This window comes from Borostomias antarcticus (genome assembly GCF_949987555.1).
Source record: "Borostomias antarcticus genome assembly, chromosome: 18".
Classification (NCBI taxonomy): domain Eukaryota; kingdom Metazoa; phylum Chordata; class Actinopteri; order Stomiiformes; family Stomiidae; genus Borostomias; species Borostomias antarcticus.
Genome location: NC_140251.1, coordinates 12,047,695 through 12,065,784, shown reverse-complemented (window position 1 = coordinate 12,065,784; position 18,090 = coordinate 12,047,695). Strand labels below are relative to the sequence as shown.

At 46.2% G+C, this 18,090-nt stretch overlaps 1 protein-coding gene across 1 annotated transcript; it reads right to left on the bottom strand.

Moving 5' to 3' along the window:
- Nucleotides 1–499: 499 nt before the first annotated feature.
- bmal1a (basic helix-loop-helix ARNT like 1a) lies at nucleotides 500–17,327 on the bottom strand. Its single transcript, XM_084452960.1, has 20 exons — nucleotides 17,233–17,327; nucleotides 12,342–12,436; nucleotides 11,493–11,556; nucleotides 11,107–11,254; nucleotides 10,623–10,643; nucleotides 10,467–10,499; nucleotides 9,680–9,709; nucleotides 9,161–9,318; nucleotides 8,786–8,865; nucleotides 8,582–8,674; nucleotides 8,299–8,416; nucleotides 7,965–8,114; nucleotides 7,208–7,454; nucleotides 6,790–6,896; nucleotides 5,848–5,998; nucleotides 4,529–4,614; nucleotides 3,711–3,822; nucleotides 2,870–2,963; nucleotides 2,087–2,180; nucleotides 500–1,947 (listed from the first exon to the last, which is right to left on the bottom strand). The coding sequence occupies exons 3-20, from the start codon at nucleotides 11,503–11,505 to the stop codon at nucleotides 1,790–1,792; spliced, it is 1,893 nt and encodes a 630-aa protein (XP_084309086.1). The 5' UTR covers nucleotides 11,506–11,556; nucleotides 12,342–12,436; nucleotides 17,233–17,327; the 3' UTR covers nucleotides 500–1,789.
- Between the last annotated feature and the right edge of the window lie 763 nt (nucleotides 17,328–18,090).

Genomic DNA, 18,090 nt, shown 5'->3' with positions numbered 1-18,090 from the left:
GCTGGGGACTGCAGGGCAGTTATAGGTTTCCAGCTTTCAGATTTTCACCGTTTTGTCTCTGCTAGAAGCTAGCGCTCTGCCTTCAGTTCTCCATCTGTAACAAACAGGATTTCTGCCACTGGATGGCAACAATGATATTAAAATACCCTGGCAGCAACAATGATATTAAAATACCCTGGCAGCAACAATGATATTAAAATACCCTGGCAGCGTCGCTCCACTAGGCTCAACAGAGAACTGATATGTAGAGCTGCCTCTGTTACTACCGGCAACCAATCGGTGGTTCACTATGACTCACTGGATAATGAGCGCCTATGATGTTAGATGCACGTCACTGAACATTTACTATGGAGACGCTGCTTATATCAGCATTCAGATATCTTTTATTACATACTTATATCCAGATTTCTGTCCGTTCCCCCTCGCCATAGTTTTGTATTATAGGAGAGGACAGACCAGAACAGAAACAGACTTTTATTTTAAAAATATGTCACTGCTGATACAATACACTCATACCATATATTTTGCATAAAGAATATTCTTACATGATAATATATTTAAAGATTTGATACATTACGTTATTGTCAATGGAGGATATCCAACAAGGAGACCGTTTTGTACTGTAGTGTAAAAACAACACACTAAAACAGATTTTAAAAGGTGGAAATCCCTTTGGGATTATGTAGGAAAATAGACGCTGGAGGAACCACAGCCCAGGGTTCTGCAGGGCCCACCGCTGTTCTAGAATGTTCCGAGAGAAAAACATCCACATAGAACACATTCCAGAACACATTCCTCTCCGAACAACTGGCACAAGGAGTCATCTCGGTTCCAGTTTGGACATTTCTACCACGCACTGCCCTCAGACCTGTGTGTGATAACTGAATCGCCCTCTGAGTAGCACGTGTGCAATGGAAGAAGGTCCAACAGTGAGGGAGGGATGGAGGGGCTGCTATTGTTACAGAAACAGGTAGATTATATATGCCTATGCCCCAACTCTCAAGCCTAGGCGATACTGTACAGTACATGTCTCCGTTCACATGTAATAGTATTGAATTGGTAGGTAGAAGCATCATCATATTTCATAACAGTTAAATGTCATTTAAAAAACATTAAATCTTTCAAATAACTTGTCATTTTATATAAAACCAGTCAGATGTCATATAACAGTCATTTCCATTAGACCCATGAGGAGAAGTGCTCAAATGCACACTCAAGTCAGAACAGAAAGGGTAGATCGGCAGACAGCTGCATGTGAGGGTTCCTGTTCCACCACCCCCAGCTCCTCGTCTCTGCGTGGCCGTGACGTGTGATCGTTCCTGCTAGCATAAATGCTGCTGGCATGGTGGGTCCAGTAGGTTAGCTAGCACGATGGCTCCTGCTAGCATGGGTCCTGTTAGCTAGCATGGATCCTGTTGATATGACCATATCTCCATTCAGTTCCTCGAGTTCTGGGGGCCTTGTTCCTATGGCACTGTCCCCCTGAGGCCCTGTCTACAAACAGCCCTAGCCCCAGTTCCCTAGGCTTGAAAACTAGATCTGGATGGATTGGATGGACATAAGCACGAAGGTAGAAATTCCCACAAGCCAATCAGAAGGCAAGGGTCCAGCTTAGCTACAATAAATGTAGGACTGACAGCTGATCAACTGTACCACCATTGTGCTTAGATCTATCCAGTCCTCTCAGATCTGCACAACTGTCTAGGCCTAGGGAGTAAGGGTAGAGGTTGATTGGGAGATTCAGGACCACTACCCCCAGCCCACTGCCCACATCCCTCAGGTCCAGGCCTCAGAGGGGCCAGGGCAGGTCACTGAAGTCCACCGGCCCCCCCAGGCCAGCATCGGCCTCCAGCAGACTCATGATGACGGCCATGGCTGCCTCGTCGTTGCTGGGGCTGCTGGAGCCCGGCTCGTCCATGATGTCTATGCTCAGGTGGGAGTTGTCACCTGAACAGGAGAGAGATGGAGAGAGAGAGAGAGAGAGATGTAGAGAGAGAGGAGGGGTGGACAGTGAATTTACAGTAGGGTATTCCCAAAGTAAAGGGATTAACTGTGTTGGTGACTAGTTGGAGACAAGGTGACTCACTCATGATGGAGTTGTTAGAGTAGGGGTATCCTATAGAGTCCGGTCCAGGGGTGATACCTCCTGAAGGGAGGTCTGGGGTTCCTCCGTTCTGGATCTGCAGGGTCAGACAGATCACATCCATCAGGACAGATCACCGTGATCAGGAGAAATCACACCCACCAGTACAGATACATAGACATACAGCAGATCAGCTTTCAACCACAACACAGACTGCCCGAGTGCTCAACTACCCAACAGACAACACTGAAACATGCAAGTCTGTGATGCATAGTATCTTATTTCCCAACCGTTGTGATGATATAACATGGTCTTGGGGGAGAGGCGTTCTCTCCAGTATCATATAACACACAGTTGTTAAGGAAAGCAGAATCCATCCTGTCTGACAGCGTCAACCGGTTGCCCCTAGTGTTTCAGATCTTGCCTTTGGGTTCACACCTCAAATACCCTCTTGCCAAAACCAACAGGTACAAACACTCCCTCACACCCTCAGCGAGTTCACTGCTAAATTCCAATACCAGCAAAACCAGCTTGTCTACCCAAACACGCTCGGTAAGCAATATTTTGTAGTTTATTTTCATTTTTGTTGTCTATTGTGTAATGTGATATTGTGTAATGTGATATTGTATGTGGTGTTTTTTTACCGCTGCGAAATCAATAGCCCCGCTAGGGGACAAATACAAGTTTTACTACTACAAGTTTTACTACTACTACTATTTGTTGTCAAGCATAATATTGACACCATATCACGGCATTTCCCTTCAGTGGGGTGCGGAGCTGGCTCACCTTCTTGCCCCCCGGGGAGCAGGTGTCTGGGGGAGGGGTGCTGGTGATGTTCAGGGGGCTGGAACCACAGCTGGACGGGGATGAGCCTCGGATCCTGACACACACACACACGCACACGCGCACACACACACACGCATTGTATTTAGTGATGTGAAACACAAACTCTGTAGAACATTCAGATAGACTTGATGTGCTGACAAATTCCTTTTCAGAATGGATTCTGTATCCGTTCTCTGATCTCGACAAAACCAACACATTAGTCTCTGTGTGAATGCATCATATGCAGGCTCCTTAACTGAGTGGTGGACTCAAGTGGTTACTACATGTCCACTGTGGGTCTTCCACTAAATAGCACAAGTGAGCTCTGAAATAAACTTATGTTCTGTTTTCAACCTTCTCTCAGTAACTGTGCGGTCTAGCCTATGAGCTTTCTCTCAGTAACTGTGCGGTCTAGCCTATGAGCTTTCTCTCAGTAACTGTGCGGTCTAGCCTATGAGTAGGGTTGCAAAATTCTGCAAATGTTCAAAGTTGGAAACTTTCTATGGGAAATAAACTGGGAATTTGGGGGTATTTATACAAGCTGTATTTACCTAGTCATATACAGTACAGACATAAATATAAACATGTTGTTTTGTCATAGCAGACATGCTTTCTGTCAGTAACCATGTGGTCTAGCCTATGAGCTTTCTGTCAGTAACCATGTGGTCTAGCCTATGAGCTTTCTGTCAGTAACCATGTGGTCTAGCTAGCCTATGAGCTTTCTGTCAGTAACCATGTGGTCTAGCTAGCTTATGAGCTGTCAGTATCCGTGTGGTCTGTCTGAGCCCTCTGTCTCTCTCACCTCTGGATCTCCATGACCTCCTCAGCGATCATGCGTCCGATCTTTCCCGCTCCGGCCCGCGTGCCACCTGGGATACCGGGCACCGTCTGCAGCGCCCGCCTCCCTCCACCTGCTGCCCATCAAACACGTTGTGCCAGTCAAACACCTCGTCACATCTTGTTGAATCCCTGGGGGCTAGGGCAGGGCTTTATATGCCCCCACAATATTTACACGTTTACATTTTGTGCCATGGACTTTTCAGAAGCTTCCGTAGAGCCAACCAATCACATCATACGACACATTTATATCTATGACGGCATCTGCAATGAAATACAGGAGGTGGAAGACGATGTCTGCGACACCTGGGGATGAGACGGTATACCGTAAAACCGTGAACCGCGGTATAAAATGTCCACGGTATTAGAACCGTGACATTCCCTATGTTTACGGTATTACGTTCACGGTATTACACAATAATGCGCTGCTGAAACTTCACATTTCAAGTTGCTTGCAACAGTTAATTTTGTAATTTAATATAAGCTTGCTATTAATAAACTGAGCTTAATTACAATAGTGTGTATTTTCCATCATGTGTTGCACTGTAGTTCCTTCAAAGTAAAATACTTGTTTTTTTTATGTGTGTTGGGGAGGTGAAATGCTGTATACCATGAAATACCGTAAACCGTACCGTGTAACTAGATACCGTACCGTAACGCAAAAACCCATACCGTCTCATCCCTAGCGACACCCCAATCCGACATTTAAAAAAGGGTCTGATAAGATGGTTAAGAAGATGTGTCATACGACCACAAATGAGCGTTGCGGCCCGAGCTGCTCACCCTCTGATGTGAGCGCACTGTCCATACTCTGAGGGGAGGCGGCAGACTGGGGGTAGCTAGGGTCGGCTCCCTCCAACATACTGCACCTGGACACACACACGTCAGAGGAACTCATCAGACACATCAAACAGCGAGGATATCTCATTTGCTGCATAGCCACTGGTAGTCAATGCTTGAGTTCTGAATGTGGAACAGTTATATTTTTAACTCATAACACAGTAGCAGTGTTAATGTCATCAACGAAAACTATTCATCAACGACCAACACAAGACGATAACTCAATAAAAACTGATTGTCGACTAAAATCGTAATGCTAACTAAACTAAAACTAGACTAAAACAAACAATTCAGATGACTAAAATATGACTACAACTGATAGCATTTCAGTCAAAAGACTATGATTAAAACTAAATCAAAATTTGCTGTCAAAATGAACACTGCACAGTAGACATTCTCCTCCTCCCCTCCTCCCCGTCTGGACTACTGCAACTCCCTCCTCGCTGGGGCGCCGGCGTCAGCCATTAAACCTCTGGAACTTGTCCAGAAAGCTGCTGCTCGCCTGGTGTTCAACCACCCCAAGTTCTCCCACACAACTTCCCTCCTCCGTTCCCTACACTGGCTCCCTGTAGCGGCTCGCATCCAGTTTAAAGCTCTGGTAGGCCTAGCCTACAGGGCAATGAAAGGAACAGCCCCCTCCTACCTCCAGACCATGGTCAAACCCTACACCCCCTCCCGACCGCTACGCTCTGCTACCTCAGGGCGACTGGTTGCCCCGTCACTCCGAGGCTCCTGCGGTCGATCGACACGGTCACGGCTCTTCTCTGTCCTGGCCCCGCAGTGGTGGAACAAACTGCCCACTGATGTCAGGACAGCAGAGTCGCTGCCCATCTTTCGTCACAGGCTCAAAACTCATCTCTTCAAGAAGTACTACAACAATCCTCCCACCTAAGCACTTATTATATTGTATTATATTATATTGCACTGTACTTTAGTTTGCTATTCTTGCACTTTGCCTTCAGCACTAGATTATGCTCTTAGTCACTTGTTTTAGAGAGAAGATGCGCTTGTGAGTTCTGGCAAGTAGTAGTAGTACATTGGCTCTTCCTACGTTAAATGCAATTATTGTTAGTCGCTTTGGATAAAAGCGTCTGCTGAATGACTGTAATGTAATGTAATGTAGAGAGAGAGTTCACCTCATCTCCTATGCTGGACACATAATCGTCATCGCTAAATGTCTGTTCATAATGACGGTGCCTACAGCCAGCCACATTTGTTTGCTGTTGCACACGGCGACAGAGAGAAGAGAGCGGCAGACTCACGAGACGATGGTGTTGGTGGAGACGATGTACTCCACCTCCTTGGTCCAGGGGTTCATGAAGCTGAACCAGCGACTCCTCAGTGTGATGAAGGAGCCATCTTTAATCTTGAACTTGTAACAATTGGTGTTGATCTTTTCCCTCATCTGGAGCACTGTGGACAGACAGCAGAAACACACACGTCACGCATCACACACACACATCACACCAAGCACACATCCGGCTAGCAGAAAAGCTCCCAGCCATGCAGGTAGGCCACACCATGGTGGCCTGGATCATGGACTGCCTGCCAACTAACATTAGCTAACGTTTGACCAGCCAATAAGCTAATAAGTTACAGTGGCTAGCTAACGTTAGCTAAAAAGACACATTAACGTAGCCTACCTTTCTGTTTTTACTACCCTCATTGACAACATGGTCTTTGGGCGAGCTAGCCCCCTCCCCATGACAGTTATCGTCGTGCATTGGCTTCTGTTGGTCTGCCGTGTCCTAGTACTGTACGTTGCCAGGTTTGCACGCATTGCACTAGAAAACAACCAATAATATTTCTAAAACAAAACTTCTCAATATCTAGAAAAATTTGAATATTTAGTACTTTCGAGTCATCTGTCTCAAGTCATGTCTCAAGTCATGAATACCAAATCCAAGTCAAGTCTTTTATCAGTGTTAGTCAAGCCATGTCCCAAGTCCTCAAATTTGCGACTTGAGACTGGCTCGAGTTTGTGACTTCCCCACCTCTGTACAATAGTGACCTAAAGTTCCTATTGTCTACACATGTAGATGTGCAAAAATACAGTGTACCAAATCTAGTGTTCGTGGTATTTGTCTAATTTATTCTCCACGCATGTACGCATGTTCAAGCGTTCCAAAACGCAAGCAGATCTTCGCAAATATCCATGAATCCAGCTTTACAGTTACAGTTGATACTCTATGGGGGTTTGGTACCTTGTCTGTGACACTCCGCCAGATGGCCGATGTCGTCCTGGTGGAAGTACTCATAGAACGATGTTCCCAGGAGCTCCTGGGGTAGGTAGGCCAGGATGGCTGTGGCCCTGGGGAGGAGAGGAGAGGGGGATGGATGGAGAGGAGAGGAGAGGGGGATGGATGGAGAGAAGAGGGGGATGGATGGAGAGGAGAGGGGGATGGGTGGAGAGGAGAGGGGGATGGGTGGAGGTTAGAAGAGGGAAGTAGAGGGGTTTGGGAGGGAAGAGTGGGATGAAGAAGAGATGTAATGTGGTGAAGGCAAGGGAAGAAGGATGGACAAAACCGGTCATGCTCAGTTTAGTGAAGACTCAGAAGAAACAGACACATTTTTCTCCAGACATCAGAGATGACCAGTCCCGGTCACATGATCCTGACTCACCTCTGGTCCACGAAGACGAACTTGCCATCGATGGCATGCCGGGAGACGTACTCGGTGGGTTTGACGCGGATGTCACTGTGGGTGGGCTGGGGGACAATGTGGGGGTGGAGCCGACCGATGGCCACCAGGCAGCTGAGGTTGCAGCCCTCGTTGTCGGGCTCGTTGTCCTCATCCAGACCCATCTTGGTGGGGGGCCAGCTCTTCAGATAGCCAGTACTGTGGATGGTGCAGAAGCTTTTCCTGTCCGCTAATGAGGGGGGGAGAGAGAGTGAATGAGACGGAGACACTTTATGATAAAATAGGACTAGCAAGAATTTCAAATATAATGTAGCAATCAATGGTAATGGGAAATATAAATGGTAAATGGACGGCACTTATATAGCGCTTTTCCACCTTGGCGGCACTCAAAGCGCTTTACAATGGCCTCTCATTCACCCATTCACACACACATTCACACACCAATGGCGGTAGCTGTCATGCAAGGTGCTAACCTGCTCATTGGGAGCAATTTGGGGTTAGGCGTCTTGCTCAAGGACACTTCGACATGTGGACAGTCGGAGCTGGGATTCGAACCACTGACCCTTCGATCATTTCCGACCCGCTCTACCAACTGAGCTACAGCCGCCCCAATGGTAAATGCATGGGGAGCTATTCAGAGAGGTGTGTGTGTGAGAGGAAGAGAGGGGGTGAGGAGGAACGCTGGAGGGGGAGCTGACAGCATCAGGGAAGGATGAGCCTGTCCCAGGTGCTCCTCTACCTTTCTTCTTGGAGCATGTGGAGGGGAAGTCCTTCTCCTCCATCTTAACGGAGGGCCTGTTGCACTTCATCCTGCAGAAGAAGGAGCGCCTGGCCCCGGAGCAGAGTCTGGATGGCCCGGGGGTGATGTCCGTCTTCACTGGGAGACCCGCTGGAGGAGAAGGGGGGGAGACCACGACAATCATCAGACCATAGGACTCTACGTCATATCACTAATCTATCAGGGCCGGGGGGGTGATGCGTCTTCACTGGCAGGCTGACTCGATGGGGCTATGAGGCCTACCCCATATCATACAGTCATGGAGACAAAGAGAAAGAGATATAAAATGTTTTACTTTTGGCATCGATGAGTCGCTCCCTTGGTGCGGTGTCGGAGGAGGACAGCTGCTCCTTCACCTTGGCGATGTCCTTGGGGTGCAGGTAGTCAAACAGACTCTGACCTATCAGGTCGTTCTGCAGGAAGGAGGGAGGGAGGGAGGGAAGGAGAAAGGGAGAGAGAGTGAGTTGAAATTAGTAGATAAGGGATACATTCCGAAGGGTGACACATTCAGAAAGATGAACCTTTGGGAGAGTAGGCAGCCGAGTGTGTGTGTGTGTGTGTGTGTGTGTCTTTCATACCTGGCTGTAGTTGAGGATCTTGTAGACCGACTCGGAGACAAAGAGGATCTTCCCGCGGTCACACCCCACCACAAATAGGAAGCCATCAGAGGCCTACAGGAAGCGAGGGAGAGGCTTAGTTGACTGGACCGATGCTGGGTGCCTTGCTCAAGGGCACAATGGTAACTGGTGGCAAGGCAGTGAGAGATGAAGAGTTGACCATACCCTCAGTATCAAGTGTTTAAGCTCGTCATCAGACAGGAAGGCAGGCTTGTAGTTGGCTTCTGTGTACGGGTTGGCTGCCCCTAGACACACACACACACACACACACAAACCGACATTGAACTGTGGGAGTTTCAAACAAATCACAGGTCACTCCTCTAGATCTACCCAGCTATTACAGCCATGCTTAGTAGCTAAAATATGACATAAGTCATTTAGCAAAGCAGCTCACAATAAAAAATATTTACAGCAGCAAAATCATCTCCAGTACATTTATGCATTCTTTGGTTTATACTGTGCATGAAGCACACCTGCTAGTGAGCATAGCAACATGGACACTAGTTATGGACATTGTCCCCCTTGTGCCTGGGTCCTCACCTCGTAGGGTCTTCATGTGCTGGACGGCCATGCGGAGCACGGTCAGCTTGTCCAGCTTGCGAGACATGGCGTTGCAGGTGGGTACCAGCGAGGCCAGCTCATCTATGAAGCTGTTCATCTTGTCTCGCCGCCGCTTCTCAATCTGACTGTGGGCCTCTCTGAGAGAGAGAGAGAGAGAGAGAGAACAGCCAGTGTAAGTTCTCCCCCAGTTCTTCTGTTACAAAACAGTGGAATCTAGACTGGTTGTGTAAAAGTACCTATTCATGATCAAACACAAGGCTCTCTCTGTCTGCACTCAGACAGAGAGAGAGATTAAGAAAGAGGGAGAGAGATTAAGAAAAAGGGAGGGAGAGAGATAGAGGGAGACAGAGAGAGAGAGAGAGAGAGAGAGAGAGAGAGACACAGACAGACTGACAGATAGACAGAGAGGTCGTATAGCGGTGTTCATACCCCCCGACCTCCCATAAGGACCCTCAAAAAAAGGGGGAAAGCCAAGAGGAGGAAGCAGAGATGCTGTACCTGGCGTTCTTTATCCGGCCCTGGTGCTCACTGGAGGAGAGACAGAGAGAGAGTTTAAGAGAGAAGAGCAGACTGGAACGCACTCTACGCGCACACACCTCTCTAGTACCCCTGTTGATGCTAGGGCTGTAACGATTATGAATTTTGCTTAACGATTAATTGTCAGAAAAATAATTGCGATTATTACAATAATTGTCAGAGTTGTTGACGGGGGACGGGGGACGGGGGGGGGGGGCTATTAAATAAAATTTGGAGTATACAAATAGCACATGAAGTGGACAATGCATCAGTGCTTCTTTACTTCTTTAATAGTGTCTCTTGTCATTAGTTGCTATGAACGTATAGGACAAGTGCCAACAAGCTGAAGAATCCCATTGAACTAGGGTTGCTACCATATTAACTCTGCAACAGATTTTTATTTGATTTAAAAATGTTTTTTTTTTATACATTTTTTTCATAACCGCGGTAAAAAAAAACAATCGCGGTCATAAAAAATAATCGCGGTTTGACGATTATGTAATAATCGTTACAGCCCTAGTTGATGCAAATATTATGCAACATCTGACTAACACTCACACAGTAAATCTTGTAGTAGAAACTACGGGCGAGCCTCTTGAACCTAGACCTCAGCCTAGGACATATACTAGGACATATACTAGGACATATACTAGGACATATACTGCACACACATGCTTTGATACAAACAAAAGTGATGATACAGTAGATTAAATGCTGCCCCTTATTTGAGGCACAAATGGTCAAGCCTTCTGAGAAAAAATTAATTTACCCTCCAAGTTTGTCCTTGTCGGAATCCATGTCACTGTGGAGGAGAGAGAAACAGAGGTCATTAGTTACACTGTGGAGGAGAGAAACAGAGGTCATTAGTTACACTGTAAAAACTATGTTCTGTGATGGAAAAAATAACTAGAAATGTCTTACGTACTCGAGGGAAAAGCCGTCAATTCTGCAGAGAAAGGAAATGTGATCTGTTTAGTTAGTAATCATTTTTTGGTACAAACAAGTTGCATACATTTGTTCTCAATATCAACACAGTGCAGATGAAGATCATAAATATTGATTCCAAATTGATAACAAAGATGTAATGTTTTTAACCAGGGATTTCTTCTTGCCACTCTCCCATAAGGCCCAGATTTGTCAAGTGTCTGGGCTATTGTTGTCCCATCTCAGCCATGGAACACTGTAATAGAACCTTCCGTTACCATGCCTCCCTGACTAAAGCTCACCTCAGCCGGTTATGTCATTTTTGACGACGGCCTGTTCTAATTCAGTTGAGCCATGTTCTCTCATACAAATTGTTTTATGAAAGACTGTGCTCTGGGGGAGGTCAATGCCTTTTCTTAAGCATACTTTTCATAGGCACTATAACATAAGAACGTGTGTTGCTGGGAGCGCGTGCGTGTGCGTACTGGTAATCGGAGGTGCTGCCCTTCCTCTTGCGGGTGTAGTCCATGCCAGGAGGGTTGATGGAGCTGCTGATCAGGTCTGTGGAGCTTGGTGACATGAACTCGTTCATCGTGGAGGAGATGTCCATTCTTTGGTCTGCCATTAGATCATCTGGAACACACACTCACACACTTCAGTAAGCCTGACGAACCATCTCATCGATCATTATACAGCTGTTATTATAATGAATTGACAAAGCACCAGGGTATAAATGAGGCTCTGTCTGTCTGTCTTGGTAGTACTAGTGGTTACAGTAGGGTGTAACACTGTGCTTAGCCAGGACCATTCAAATAGAATTCAGTCAAAATGGCTGACAAGCCACAAGATGGGATCAGATTTGGATTCTCACCACAGATGTTCATAACGTCTTCTGTTCTGATAGCATCCTCTTACATCCACACCAGATTGATCAGCTGTGTAAAAAAACAAAATAAAATAATAAAGAGGTGGAAATTTCCTATCTGAGAAAGGAGTCAGTACTCAGTAAGTCCGGTCCCAGTAAGTCTAGAACAAAGTCTACTCTCAAGAGGAAACCATAATATAGCGTAGGCTTTTTACATTTATTTAGAGTCTAAATGTATGTATGTGCACGCACGCACGCACGCACACACACACGCACACACACACACACGCACACACACAAACACATGGACACACACGACTGGTTGCCTGGATACCCTAGAGTGAAACATGCCATGTAGGACATGTCTGGCTTACCAATGGAAGTCTAAGGGGAGAGAAAGGACAGGAAGGACTATTGTCCCATCGCATTAATGGAACACGGTGCCATAGTCTCTCTCTATCAAACGGAGAGGCCGCAATACTTCTAACACCCTTTAAAGGAGTAGTAACCCCCTTGGTGAGCTTCTTGTCTTTGAAATTGAGAGTTTAACATGTTTTTTTTAAATGATTTTTCAAGGTGCCCACCCACATCCATTGTATGACCAAAACGGTGGTAGAGCAATTATCAGACTCTTAAAAGTGCTAGTTTTGTCAACGTTTTGATCTGAACCATTGTATATGATCATAAGTAACCATAAAACAGGGCTAAACATGCATTTTCCCTTTACTACTCCTTTAAACAAAGCCAACAAAAAACTAGAGACAGGTCTGCTGCTGGGCTGTGTGAGAGAGGGGGAGCAACTTAGTCCTGTGGAAAATATGCGTCCCACCACCATACCCTAGTCTACTGGAGTACCTGGGTTTGAGCAGGAGACAAGCTTCCTCGACTGGTCTGATGTGAAAGCTTCCTCTCTCCACTCTGAAATGGCTCCACGAAAACAAGCTCAAAACCTGAAAGACAAAGTCATTGCAAATCATCAAAGGAAAAAAAAATATATAAAAAAGATGTAAGCTCACAGTGACATGGGAGACAAAACGGACCACGGCTTATAGAGTTACTATTCTTATTAGAGTTATTCTCTATAGAATCAGATTCTGATAAATCTGATGATTCTATTCTCCATCAGCCAGACATCAGTTCCCTGATGATGCGTTTATGGGTCAGTGTGTGTGGGTTTAAGAACCTACTCCATCTTGGCCTGGAAAATAATACCAGCCCACTTCTTGTTATTCTCCATGTTCGGTGTGACAAAGCGTTAGGAAAACCAGAACGCAACGAACGCAGCCTGGAGAGAAAAGTGGGTCAGCGGAGCCTCCTCGTCAGCAGGGTCATTTTCCTCCGCTGCTCTCCTCTCCACCTCCTCCTAGTCTCTCCTCTCCTCTACTGCGCACGCAGCGTAACAGCCTATCATTGCCCTCAGTCTTGACACACTGCAAGAATCAGGAGGAGGGGGAGGAGGAGGAGCAGGAGGAGGAGAGGTAGCCCGAATTAAGAGATGACTGTTACTTTGACTTTTCTTAAACTGTCAGGCTATCCTTCTTTCCTTGAAGTGATCACTGGTCAAACAAGACTTGATAGGTGAAAGACAGTATTTGTGAGCTTTCTTTGACTATCTAGTCATGTTAGGTCAGTGATATTCATGAGTACTCAAGCTGGGACAGGGCATCTGGAAAGCATGCTTTGGCCAGATGGAATCTGGAGGAACTCAACTCTCAAAACCTCTAGAAATCAAACAATTTGATGAGTTACTACTTAGGCTAATACCGAATCAACTGAAGGCTACAATACAACTAGGCTAATCGTGCTCGACACCAGAGTGAACAACCCTGACATCGGGACTACATTAGGGCTCTGGTTATTAACATCAATGGAGACAGGCACACACAGAGAGCTCATTTCAAAGCATGTGGCTTTGAAAGCATCCCAAGTCTGGACACAAGCAACTTTAAATTATGCCATCAACTTTTGGGTATGATTTATTCTAAGGCCTGATATCACACATAATTTTCCTACCAAATAAAGCATCAGATACATCAAGATCAAAGAGAGATTAAACTGACAAACTATGGCTCAACTCACTGGCAATCAATACTACAAATGTGAAACCAAGAGTTCTGTGCAAAAGTCTAGGTAATGTCACAAAGCAGTATTGTTAAATTTGGGACCCATGTGCATCATTTGCCTTCTAGTTTGGCCTGTTCTGGACAAAACAGTGTGAATGGAAGCAGGCATAATCTCAACTCTATCGTCATAGGATGTAATTCCGCTAGAGAAGGTAGTTCTTCACACAGGATAACAGGTCAGTATGTTGTGGTGCACTTCCTCAGTCCTGTCCACACACATTTACTGGTTCTTATCACTTATCACACCATGACCCCATGTGACACATTCTATGACAGACTGTGTAGGGACTGCTTGTTCCACCCATGGACATAATATACATGTACATACACATACAAAGAACATAAAATCATAGCTACAGCTTGCTTGTTACATTCATCATTGGTATCAATGGACTACTTATAGGGAGGGATGAGGCGCTTTTCACCTGCCAACTCTGACACCCATTTGTGTGGCTGACAGTGTGAGAGCAGTCTACAGAGGGCGGGGCACGGCAAGGCACATGAGAGCTCCTTTTCTGCGAGCTAACGCTAACGTTACAGAGGATGCCATCGCCACTGCTCTCCACACTGCACTGACCCAACTTGAACACCAGGGGAGCTATGTGAGGATACCTTACATAGACTTAAGCTCTGCTTTAAACACCACCATCCTGGGCAGACTGATCACCAAACTTACCAGCCTAGGTTTCTCCCAACCTAACTGCCACTGGACCAAGGACTTCCTAGCCAACCATACCCAGTCTGTTGGGCTAGGCTTCCAACACTCCCCCACCACCACTCTCAGCTAGGGCTGCACGATTATGACAAAAGATAATAATTGCGATTATTTGCTTCAAAATGGTAATTGCGATTAATATTTCAAAGTAATAGCTTTAGCTCTGCACAGTTTGCATATGACCTGCTGGGCTTGAGCGACATCATCTTTTTCGTAACCACTCAGCGGGAACGCATGTGATTGGTCAGACAACATAAGCGCCTGTGATTCGTCCGTGTAGTCCTAGCACACTCAATTCAAAGCAAAATTATGAATCACATTAATTGCAGCCTTTTGCGATTAGTTAATCGCGGAGGTCATAATCGCGATTTCGATTAATTCACGATTAATTGTGCAGCCCTAATCTCAGCACCGGCTCCCCAAAGGGCTGTGTGTGGAGCCCCCTCCTCTACACACTCTACACACAAGATTGCGCCCCCACCCATCCTAGCAACCCCATCATCAAGTTTGCAGATGACACAACTGTGGTAGGGCTCATCTCAGGAGGAAACGAGACAGCCTACAGGGACAAAGCCTAAAGATTTGCACTGTGGTGTTCAGAGAACAATCTAGTCCTGAATGCCTCAAAAACAAAAGACATAATACACATAACACACGGAGGAGGAGGGCCAATCCTCTTCACATCGATGGCGTCTGTGTGGAAAGGGTTATGGATTTCAGGTTCCTGAGCACGCACATAGCTGAAGATCTCTCCTGGACTACCAACACCAGCGTCGTAGTCAAGAAGGGGCAGCGGTGACTACTTCTTGAGGATCCTCAGGAAGAACAACCTGCAGGAGAAGCTGATTGTGTCCTTCTACCGCTGCTCTGTACTGCATCTCCGTGTGGTATGCCAGCTGCTCAGCAGTGGACAGAAGGGGGTCATCAACACCGCCCAGAAAATAATCGTCTGCTCACTGCCCTCCCTGACGAAACGGCGCAGGTGCTTATCCAGGCCCTGGTCATCTCCTGTCTGGACTACTGCAACTCCCTCCTTGCTGGGGCCCCGGCGTGAGCCATTAAACCCCTGGAACTTGTCCAGAAAGCCGCTGCTCGCTCTCCCACACAACTTCCCTTCTTCATTCCCTACACTGGCTCAGCTCTGTAGCAGCTCGCATCCAGTTTAAAACTTTGGTACTAGCTTACAGGGCAATGAAAGGAACAGCCCCCTCCTACCTCCTAGGCCATGGTCAAATCCTATACCCTCTCCCAACTGCTACGCTCTGCTACGTCGGGCGGCTGGTTAACCCGTCACTCCGAGGCCACTGCGGTCGATCAACATGGTCATGGTTCTTCTCTCTCCTGGCCCCATAGTGGTGGAACGATCTGCCCATTGATGTCAGGACAGCAGAGTCGCTGCCCATCTTTCGTCGCAGGCTCAAAACGAATCTCTTCAAGAACTACTACCACGATCCTCCCTCTTAAGCACCTAATGTATTTTAGATCGCTATTCTTGCACTTTGCCTTCAGCACTAGATTATGCGCTTAGTCACTTGCTTTAGAAAGAAGATGCACTTGTGAGTTCTGGCAAGTAGTAGTACATTGTTTTTCCTACGTTAAATGGAATTATTGTTAGTCACTTTGGATAAAAGCATCTGCTAAATGACTAATGTAATGTAATGTAAAGGACCTATTCAGCTCACACTTCCTCAGTAGAGCAGCTAACATCCTTTAGGACCCATCCCACCCTGGGTTTCACCTGCTGCCCACTAGTAGACGGTTCAGGCCCATCAAATCACGAACAAACAGACATACAAACAGCTTCTACCCTAGAGCCATACGAGAACTGTACACTCGAACACTGGCAGTAACTGACTGTTTACATTCTGCAATGAATTTTCACTTTGGCACTGCACTTTATATGGATTATACAGTTTGCCATGCGTTAGTATGTGTATAAAAACGTTACACGTTACGTGTAAAGTACTTGAAGCAATGCCATTTAATTTCGTTGTGCTCGTGTGCAATGACAACTTGAAGATGACATTTTCATACACCCAGTTACCAGAATGGAGAAAAAACTCTGCCGACACAACAGTAGGTGCTAGGATGGAGAGGGAAAAGGGTGCTAGGATGGAGAGGGAAAAGGGTGCTAGGATGATAGGGTGCTAGGATGATAGGGTGCTAAGATGATAGGGTGCTAAGATGAAAGGGTGCTAAGATGATAGGGTGCTAAGATGATAGGGTGCTAAGATGATAGCCTGCTAGCCATGCGTGACTCCATGTCATGTAATAGGGAGTCACATATGGGGCTAGGTGACAGCTATGACGTAAGTTGCCTACCCCGTCCTCCACTCTCCACTCTAGCGAAATGAATCATTGAATTAGCTAGTGCTACCTAGCTTAGCTAACGTAGCATAGATGGTGTTGCCTCTAGAGCTAGCAAGCCCTCCTAGCTAACCAGATAGCAATCCATACTAAACCTTCTCTAGTTGTATAACCAACGGCTGCCATGGCTGCGCACGGCCCGATGCATGGAGGGATGGCCCAGACATCAGCTAGCATTAGCTCTCCAACTACATGATGTTAGCTAACGTGTCGTTAGCTCGCTAGTAGACATAGCTAACCCCTGTGATGCTAGCGAAGGCCTTGCATAGCCAACATTTGAGCTAAACAGTCATTGTTATCTTGATAGCTAACGTTTGCTAGCTAGTTGGCTTGATGTCAAAGTGGTCTTGGCCAGCCGAACGTTACCTAACCGGGTCTAGCTAGTGATAGACAGTGCTAATGCTAACCCCCCTCCACCACCACAACAACAGCAAATCAGGAAAAACATCGTAGCTCAACGGCCACCTCATCGCCAAAACGGTCTATTCCCAATCAATTCATGAGCTGAAGAGAAACACAAGATGTAACGTTAGCTACTTACATTCGATACCCTTGGAAATGATCCAGTGGAAGTTGTCCGGTTGATGTAACTCAGCTAGCTGGCTGGAGAGAACAGTGACATAACGTGAACGCGTTTCAATCTGTGACCCACTTTCTCTCCGCAGCACCACTAACCTACTTTCTCAGACGACGTGATTGGATAATGAGGAATGCACGTGACCGTTCCTCTCGCCAATCAGAAAGTAGCAAGTCGAGGGACTGGAACTAGTGAACTTATAATCATATTATGTAAATGTTTGCGTAATATGTTGGTGCTTATGCTTACAGTATTTAAGTATCTGTTTATTAGCCATGTATATATGGTTCACACATACTACGCTTATCTTTATATTATTTTGAAAATAAAATTACACGGGAAAAAACGCTGTGTTTGATTGATCGAATCCCAGCAAAGAGCATGGAATGTCAAGAGGGGACATTCTATTGATTCTGCTATAGAACCAATACGCCCAGCTGCTGCCGGGCCGTCGCTATTTTCGACTGTCAAGTTGATTGCGCAACCTGTGCTGCACTGTTAGATGTCAGTGGCTGTATCCCAAAAGGTAGGCAGCTGCCTGCTGCCTTGCAGTCTAGTGAGGCAGTATCTTTTGGAGGCAGTGTTTTTGTCTGAAGTTGCCTGGAAAGGAGTCTGAATTGACAGACTTCCAAGGAAGCAATGCGTAACAATGTCATGATGTCATGTCGCTAAATACCTGTCGGTCAATCGTCACTAAAATATAATTCTGGAAAAAGTGTTTCCTGTGTAACAGAACTTATCAGTTGTCAAAACGAAAAGCCAACAAGCTGTTTGTTATGCTGGCCAGCTAACATAAAATAAATGCCAAATAAATGCTTGTCT

Excerpts from the sequence above, each read along its gene's own strand:
- bmal1a (XM_084452960.1), bottom strand. Across the intron at positions 8,115-8,298 it reads GCGACTCATCGATGCCAAAA|CGGGTCTCCCAGTGAAGACG; the intron begins GTAAAACATTTT and ends CTTCTCCTCCAG. Across the intron at positions 5,999-6,789 it reads GGCGGAGTGTCACAGACAAG|TGCTCCAGATGAGGGAAAAG; the intron begins GTACCAAACCCC and ends GTCTGTCCACAG.